This window comes from Erythranthe guttata, chromosome 5 (genome assembly GCF_056151865.1).
Source record: "Erythranthe guttata isolate IM_541 chromosome 5, IM_541, whole genome shotgun sequence".
Taxonomy (NCBI): Eukaryota; Viridiplantae; Streptophyta; class Magnoliopsida; order Lamiales; family Phrymaceae; genus Erythranthe; species Erythranthe guttata.
The window spans coordinates 2,825,792-2,835,033 of record NC_142537.1 but is presented as its reverse complement, the minus strand read 5'-3'; the positions used below and the strand labels follow the sequence as shown (position 1 = coordinate 2,835,033).

At 36.3% G+C, this 9,242-nt stretch overlaps 1 protein-coding gene and 1 non-coding gene across 2 annotated transcripts; one reads left to right on the top strand and one right to left on the bottom strand.

The window, feature by feature from the left end:
* The first annotated feature begins 1,731 nt into the window (after positions 1–1,731).
* On the top strand, positions 1,732–1,804 carry TRNAA-UGC (transfer RNA alanine (anticodon UGC)). Its single transcript has one exon. It is a non-coding gene; the product is annotated as a tRNA-Ala (tRNA).
* A 2,320-nt stretch (positions 1,805–4,124) lies between these two features.
* On the bottom strand, positions 4,125–5,731 carry LOC105965980 (F-box/LRR-repeat protein At3g26922). The gene is made up of 2 exons (XM_088818304.1): positions 4,665–5,731; positions 4,125–4,206 (listed from the first exon to the last, which is right to left on the bottom strand). Exons 1-2 carry the CDS (start codon positions 5,729–5,731, stop codon positions 4,125–4,127), a joined length of 1,149 nt encoding a protein of 382 aa, XP_088674430.1.
* Positions 5,732–9,242: the final 3,511 nt, after the last annotated feature.

Below are 9,242 nucleotides of genomic sequence, written 5' to 3'. Positions count from 1 at the left end.
ATTTAAATATAATTATCAAATGAAAAAAGTTCTTGATTACTAATTAGAAGTCCGACTCACAAGCTTCCCTGTGTTATATCTGTTGGATAATTTTTGCGGAAGTATATCAACAAGATTAACAAGGAAATAATTGAGGAGTACGTATCTCCTACATATTTTACTCTTGCCAATACATGTTAAATTACAAATACAATCTTACACTTATTTATATACTAATCTAGGCATAAGTAGTAATACATGCAACATATTAAATATATTCATCATGAATACTAGATATACATGTATCTAACAATTCATGTACTTGCCTATTCATTATCCTATCACACATTATACATGCATGTGGATATTCTAGAAAGTGCATTAATATTTCAACAATTTCAGCGGAAAGCGGATACCATCAAAGTCGGGCCACTATGCAGATACTAACAACTTCGCTACCCTTTAAAGGTTGCCGTTCTTGTTGGCTTTCATTCAAACTAACCCTCCAAATCTTGCCAGACTCGATCTTGCATCATTTGGATATTGCACATCACCACCTGTAAATTTCTAATTTTCGCAATTTACCCCATTAAAAATTTTAAAAGTGAATGTCCCCCTTCAAAATATTATTGTTGTTGCACATTGCCCCGATAGCGAAATTCCGATGGATTATTCATCGGAATTTAGTATTTTTGTTGCACAATGCCCTCAAAACTGGCTCATGGGGCAAAGTGCAATCAATATAATATTTCAAGGGTGGAATGTCCATTTTTTTTATTTTTAGAGGGGGAAAGTGCGGAAAACAGAAATTTAAAGGGGACAAAGTGCATTTAGTCCTATAGTTTTTATACTTAATAGGACCCTTTTTTGAGAGAAAAAAATGTGGGTAGGCTGCTAGCAATAGGGGTGTGAATTAGAGTTTCAATACATGCAAGTCTAACCATACTGTTACACCAATTTCAAAAGATGAAAGTTCAGAAAAATCAAGAAGTTTTAATTAATAACATGCAATTTCCTCACTTCGCAGACGGTAGAGCGCTTGTTTTGCATGCGAGATGCACGGGGTTCGATCCCCTTCTCAATGTACATTTGCAGCAAATTATATGCACTAGTCTCATTATTGTTGCCTATATATTATATGTATCCAGAAAATTTGCCTTTTATAATGGATGATATATATGCTTTCATGCATCAGCACAGATATTTGGAATCGTTGGTTCAACGAGCGAGCGCAATCTTTGATGTGTAGATCTCCACCTAGTTATTTTTTTTCCGGTCAAAAAACGGGAAACAAAACCGGTTTTATATAAACAAGGAAAAAAAGGGGGAAGAAAAAGTGTGTTCTTCTCCATTCTCCATTTGTTCTGTTGTGTGGATGATTAGGCGGTCGGTGATCGATGGTGGCTCGTGGGGAGCTATAGGAAAATTCCGGTTGACCCGGTCAAACTATACGTGTATAAAATCTAACAAATAAACTAATTACGAAAAACGAAAGACCAATCAAAGCACTGCATGGAGCTTGTCCCATGTCCAAAATGTAATCGGCATTGTTCTAAAGTAAAAGCTTAAACATGCACATATAATCAGAGTGGCGCAGCGGAAGCGTGGTGGGCCCATACCAGGATCGAAACCTGGCTCTGATATTGAGTGGCTTCCCTTTTGATTCATTTTTTCCGGTTTTTTTTTCCGGTTTTTTGTATTGAATTATTTTTAGGTTGGTTATATAACTACATGCGTAAATCTTTAAAAAGTGGGGATGTAGCTCAAATGGTAGAGCGCTCGCTTTGCATGCGAGAGGCACGGGGTTCGATCCCCCGCATCTCCATTAACTATAATTTTGTTTTTATAGAAAGAAATCATACAACATAACTTTTTTTTAACAATCAAATTTAAATATTTGTATAGTTTTTCTATTATATGAGTAAACTGCAAAAAGTACCCATGTGTAATCTCTAAATAGCAAAAACCCCCCTATGAAATTATTTAAATAGCACACTAGCCCCATTACTCATTTGAGGGTTGACTTCATATAAAAAGACCCAAATACCCCCGGGATTTTGCAATTAATAAATTCTTATATTTTTTTAAATATTTTAATTATTTTATTTTTGTTATATCTTAATTATAAAGGTACAATGGGGTCTTTAGTTTATTTCTATTTTTATTATCACATAATTTTGGTATATATTTTAAATTATCCCTACATCAAAAGAAAACTTAAATTTCATTATTATGTATTTAAAAAAATATATACTTAATTTGGTTAACAAATTTTTAATAATTTTTCAATTTAATTATTTACTATTTTTTAACAATATTTTAATTTTTAAACAACCAAATTAAAAAGAAAATATATATACATATAATATATATACATATAAATACATTTTAAGGGTCAATTTCGTCATTTCATGTCCAAAAACCAACTCCCAGTCGCACAACCCGCGAGTGAGCCACACACAAGTCAACTAGGGGGTTTTTGCCTTTGATTAAATTTCACAGGGGGGTTTTGCTAGTTTATTTATCACAGGGAGGTTTTTGCTATTTAGAGATTACACAGGGGTACATTTTGCAGTTTACTCCAAACTACTGCAAATTAAGCAAAACTATGACGAGAATGATGCAGTGGATGTTCGTGAATTTGTGGAAGCGTCTGCGAAGTGAAAGAGTAGGTGAGGAAATTGTATTAGTTTATGATGTGATAAGAAGTGGACTCACAATCTTGATATATCACTCCATTGCAATCGAACCCGAAAGTTTGAAAATCCAGATCACGACAAATTCGCCACCTGTAAACGTTTCCATTTTCGTCGGCTCTCGTCATATCCTTGAATGGTAAAATCCTCCAAATCTCGCCATATTTCTCGGTTTCCACTCTCTCTCATCTTTTCGATCCTGCGTAAACACTCTCCGAGTTCCTTCAGTACGTTTTCTTTGTTCCGATGGCTTAGCGAGAACCAGCTCGGATTTATATTCCTCGGGCGACAAATACAAAACAAACCGTTTAAAACGGATAAAAATGAAGACAAATGGCGAATGTGCTCCACCACAGCAGGCATATTACCACCACCATTATTAATAGTGTCGTGTACTAGAATCTCTTCTTTTATACTAATATATAGTATTTAAATAAAAAATAGGGCAAATTGCACTTCACCCCCTTAAATATTGCCGTTTTTGCACTTTCCCCCCTAGAAATAGAAAAACGAGACTGTCCCCCTTAGAAATATATAAGTCGGTGCACTTTGCCCAAAGTCTCGATTTCCAGGCTAATTCTCGCCGGATTAAGGTTGGATTTTGCATGATTTTTCTTGCAAAACATATCAGTTTAATAATTCAAACAACGAACTCAAGAGCACTAAGATGCACAATACAAATTAATTCAACCTAAATACCCCATATGAGCTCAATATTAATTAGTTCAAGGTAGAAGAGAAAAGATCGATGTAGCATAGTTATCCCCAATTCTTCAAGATTTCAGTTCCCCCAATGTTCAGATCAAAAGACAAAATATCATAGGTAGGGATAAAATTATGGAGAAAATTGTTACCTTTGCGGATCGATGGAAAACACCTGGTCGTTGCCCGCGGATTCAATTGATTTTGGGAGTAAAAGAAGAACCCTAGGATTTTTTTTGCTAAACGATCTAGGAGAAAAAGAAGACCCCCAAACGGTAATACTTGTTGGAAAAAATGGTCAATGACATTTATAACATTTAAAAACTTCGTAAAAGACTTGTATACCCTTCCTAGTTACTAAAATCCGACGAGAATTAGCCTGGAAATCGAGACTTGGGGCAAAGTGCACCGACTTATATATTTCTAAGGGGGACAGTCTCGTTTTTCTATTTCTAGGGGGGAAAGTGAAAAAACGGCAATTTTTGAGGGGGTGAAGTGCAATTTGCCCTAAAAAATAATATATAAATAAAACATAAGGCTTGTGACCTCACGAACAACTAAAAAAAACTCGAGCTTGAGCTCGAAAAATTCGAGTTCGAGCTTTTTTCAAGCCAGCTCATAGAGCTCACGAGCGGCTCAGCTTGTTAACCACACCTAGCCTCATTTTTTTTCTATTTTGAGGGGGCGAAGTGCAATTTGCCCTTTCTTTTATTTATCGAATCAAACATAAAATGGATGAATTGCGTTTTACACCCCAATATTTGCATTGATTAGCGGTTTACACCCTAAAACTTCAAAAATGGCCAAGTGTTCTCCATTCATAATATACCTTAAACCATGCAAAATCTAAAATACAGAATGTAAAAATATTGGAAACTCCTTTAAAAAAAAACAAACAAAAACAAAAACAAAAAACAAAAAAAACAGTTTGTCTCCATATCAATACGAAGCGAATATGAATACGTTTCCGTTGTTCGTAGCACGGCAATTCAAACACCGGGCGCCATTCTCCCTCTCGCATCGCCTCCAATCTCACTTCCTCCAGATCTCGCAACAACAACTGTGCCAGCTCATCATCTCTGTCTCCACTCTATACACTAATGATTCTCCGATGACAAATACAAAACGCAGCGTTTATAAATATACGAAAGAGAAGATAAACGACATAGTCACAAATTCAAGCTCTCCGCCACAATAGGTTAATCCCAACTATAAATGTCTCGTATTACCGGCCGATTAATGTTTTTTGGAGTAATACACAGACAAATTTTCGATTGGCTTAACGACTTGAGCAGTTCATCCAGCGACGACGAAGAATCATCATCGTCACCCAAACACACACATATAAGTGAACACCACTTGCGGGAAGTAGTTGGTGCGAAAGAGATTGATGGGATAAACGAGCCTCCGTATGCAAACATGTTTATCTTCGGTGCGTCGATAAATAGATTGATTCCTTTCAGTCCGTTGCAAGATAAAATCTTCAAGCACTCGAGGCTTGGGAATTTACACGAGGACAAGTGGTCCAATGACGCGGCGACACACCACAAATATAAGTCTTTGAGATTACGAAAGTACCCTCCTCCGTAGGACCATGGATTACCGTTATTAATTTTGATGGTTTCGAGAGAAGGGGGGTGGATTTCGATGTTGATGCTACAATCTTCCGCGCCGAGTTTCGAAAAAGTGAAGTACTTGAGATTGTGTAAACGATTCGCCTTAATGTTTTTTAACCTCTCGCATTCGTTAACTTCCAAAGTTTCGATCGAAGGACAATTCGAGATTATCGTCTCGAAAACATCGTCCTCGATGTAGACTCGTTTGAGACAAAGTGATGTTAGATGCTTGAAGAGCACGATCCTTTCAATACCCATTCGGCCCAAGATGAATCCCTCCACGCGCAAATCTTGGAGCGATTCGGCTTCAAAGACTACAGACGGCAGATCGACAACTCCCGAAATACGTTCCCAACTATTCGAAAGGCGTAGCTTCTTCACACCCATAACTGCGAGTGCTCGAATCCATTTTTCGAGAAGAGAAACGGATTCGTGATCCAAAACACGCAACAAAATATGGAGGCTAAACTCATCTACACGCAACCTTTGATCACAGTATCGCCGTAAAGTAGTATCGACAACGGAGAGAAATTGTTGTTTGTTACCTTTGAAGGTGTCGTCTGAAAAATCGAGATTGGGACGAGTACACCAAATATTACGCCATGATTTGGACAAGACAGATGTACGGATAGCTTCCTTTTGGGACAGGAAATAAAGTATTCTCTGCAAGATTTCTTCCGGCAACTCGGATATTTTGTCCATGGAGTTCGAACCCGCATTCCCTTTTGCCCTTTTCATGTTAACTTTACTACTCAAAAAAAAAAAAATACAAACTCTGATTAATAAACAAAAACTCCTTTATATAGAAAACTTATTATTCGATTACTTTATGTTACGTACAACTCTACAATAGGTAGATTTAGATTTGATTTTCTTTTCTTGCATATGAATTTTCAATCTTTAAGGATTCTTAATATTTAGAGAAAGATCCCCCACCTTCTATGTGTAAGTTATATATGATAACAAAAGTTAGGGTTTTGCTATATACACGTGAAAGAAAGTTATCTACAATTAAATGATATTAAATTAATACAATTGAGACTAGGGGTTCGGATCGGAATCAGCCCTTTTGGAATTTTTTTGATTATTTTGAAAGTGAAAAACTAGTTCTAATTTTGTTCCAAAAAATTCAGAAATCGGGATTTCGGAAATTGAAACGAAGAAACTTGTTCCAAATCCGGAAATTTTCGGATTGGAATTGGCGGAATTCGGAATTTTCCAAAATTTTCTCATCTTAAATATAAAATACATAATAATATTGGTATTCTAATTGTGATATGCGGGGAAAAAAATCATATTTTTTGGAATTATTTTCGGAACATTAATCGAATAGGAAATCGGAATCTCAAATAATTTCGGAAAAACTGGAAGTTGAAATTTCGGAATTCGGATTAAAAAAATCGGAATCTCAAATAATTTCGGAAAAATTGGAAGTTGAAATTTCGGAATTCAGATTAAAAAATATTGTTCCAAAATCGGAAAAATTCGGAATGATTGGGAGAAACGAGGTAGGCGGCGGCGAATGAGAGAGCATAGAATCATTGAAAATTATTTTGGAAATAACAATTTAGTCCTCATATTTAAGGTTATCTGTATTTATGGTCATTTAACTATTCCAGCTTTTAATTTACTTCTTCTTTTTACAAAACCAAACATATAAATAGGTGAAATGCGTTTTACGCCCCAAAATTGACATTAATTAGCAGTTTGCACCCTAAAACTTCAAATCTTAGTACTGTCTCCACTTATAATAAACCTTAAACCATGCAAAATTTAATGTGCAGAATGTAAAATAATGGAGACTCCTTATAAAATTAAAACAAAATAAAAAAAATTTAAAACAAGAAAAAAAATAATAACTAGGATCAAGAAGTACTCAACGCAGTTTGTCTCCATTTCAATGCGAAGCGAAGAGGAATACGTATCCGTTGTTCGTAGCTCGGCAATTCAAAAATCGGGCGCCATTTTCCTTCTCGAAATTCTCCTTCTCGCATCGCCTCCAATCTCACTTCCTCCAAATCGCGCAACAACAACTGTGCCAGCTCATCATCTTTGTCTCCACTCTCTCTCCGCGTTAGAATCTTCCACATGCACTCGGTTACGTCCTCCTCACGTTTGCCAGCGACGTCGGAGACAATGAATCTCGGACGACAAATACAAAACAAGTCGCTTAAAATAGATGAAAGATAAGATACGCAACATTCCAAATTGAAGCTCTCCACCACAACCGGTTTGTCACAACCATTTCCTCGTACGGCGGGATTGAAGTTATTTTTACTAATACTCAGTGAAATTTTCGACTCGCTTAATGACTCAAGCAGTTCATTTAGCTCGAGGAGCCACGAAGAAGAATCGTCATCCAAATATATAAATAAAAGCGAACGCCACTCGCCGGAAGTAGTCGTTGCAAAAGAGATGGACGGGATAAAGTCCACTCCCGTATACGTAAAATTGTTTATTATCGGTGCATCGATAAATAGCTTGATTCCCATCATTCCATCGCAGAAAAAAAATTTCAGGTGCTCGAGGCTCGGGAATTTACACGAGGACAGGTGTTCCAATGACGATTTGACACGCCACAAACGTAAACTGTTAAGATTACGAAAGTACCCTCCTCCGTCGTGGAGCCAAATATTATCACTTATATTTACGGTTACAAGAGACGGGGGGTGGATTTCTATGCTACAGTCAACACGACGCTTCGAAAAAGAAAATTTCTTGAGATTGTGAAGATGATTCACCTTAATTTTTTTCAGCCTTTTACATTGGTTGACAACCAATGTTTCGATCGAAGGACAATTCGAGATTATCGTCTCGAAAACGTCGTCCTTGATGCGGACTTGTTCGAGACAAAGTGATCTTAGATGCTTGAAGACAACTATCCTTTCAATAGTCTCTCGGCCCAACACGAAGCTCTCCACGTGCAAATCTTGGAGCGATTCGACTTCAAAGACTACAGACGGCAGATCGACAGATCCCAAAAAATGTCCCGAACCATTCGAAAAGCGTAGCTTCTTCATACCCGTAACCGTGGGTGCTCGAATCCATTTTTCGAGAAGAGAAACGAATTCATGATCCATTTCACGTAAGAATATACGGAGGTGAAACTCCTCTACACGCAACCTTTGATCGCAGTATCGCTGTAGAGTAGTATCCACAACTGAGAGAAATTGTTGGTTGTTACCTTTGAAGGTGTTGTCTGAAAAATCGAGATTGGGACGAGTGCACCAAATATTACGCCACGATTTCGACAAGACAGATGTTCGGACAGCATCGTCTTGGGACACGAAATAAAGTATTCTCTGCAAGATGTCTTCTGGCAACTCGGATATCCTATCCGTGGAGTTATTGGAGTTGACTTCTGCTTTTACCTTTTCCATGGCTCTATTAAACCCTAGAGAGAGAAATAAACTCGGAAAAACAGATCTATATTCTATATATATAAACCCTGATGAAATAACTCGGAAAATCAGACCTATGTAGATAAATTATAAACCCTAGTGATATAAACTCTGGTAAGCAGACCTATATAAACCCTATATAAACCCTAGGGTTAGAGATTGAAACACATATTATTATTAGAGAAGAACGGTTTCATCTAAAACCTAATTAAAAAAACTTATGTAAAGTGACATTTATGGTCATTTAGTTATTTAAGGTTTTTATAGTACTCATAAAAAGCAAAAAAGAAAAAAGAAAATCAAACATAAAAATGGGTGTAAGAATATTTTATTATAAATATGCAGGGATAACTACAAAATTTGCATATATATGTATGTGTGTAGGTACCTCGAGGTGTAAATGAGCCGAGCTCGCCGAATTTTTTGAACTCTAGCCTGCGTCAAATTTGGTGAGCTCGAGTTCAACTCATATATATTTTTTTCTCTAATTTTAAAATAATAATAATTTTAGTTTTGTTACAAATTATTTAATATGAAAAATAAAAAAGTTATGGAATAAATCATAAACCATAATATATATATATATATATATATATATATATATATATATATATATATATATATAAAGCTCGCGAGCCGGTTCATGAGATCACAACTAAAGATGGGCTCAAGCTCGTCGGAAAAGCTCGAGTTTTTATCGAGCCAACTCAACGAGCTCATGAGCCGGTTCAGCTCCTTTACACCACCCCTATGTGTAACTGCAGTTTACAGATGGAGAAAGCAAGGGTAATCAAGTAATAACCATGTATTTAATCATTAGCAAAAAAAAAAAAAATAACCCCATCAAG

Coding starts and splice junctions, on each gene's coding strand:
- LOC105965980 (XM_088818304.1), bottom strand. CDS start 5,731: ATGAAAAGGGCAAAAGGGAATGCGGGTTCGAACTCCATGGACAAAATA. Junction 4,207..4,664: donor TCGCTGGATGAACTGCTCAA/GTCGTTAAGCCA, acceptor GCATGGTTTAAG/GTATATTATGAATGGAGAAC.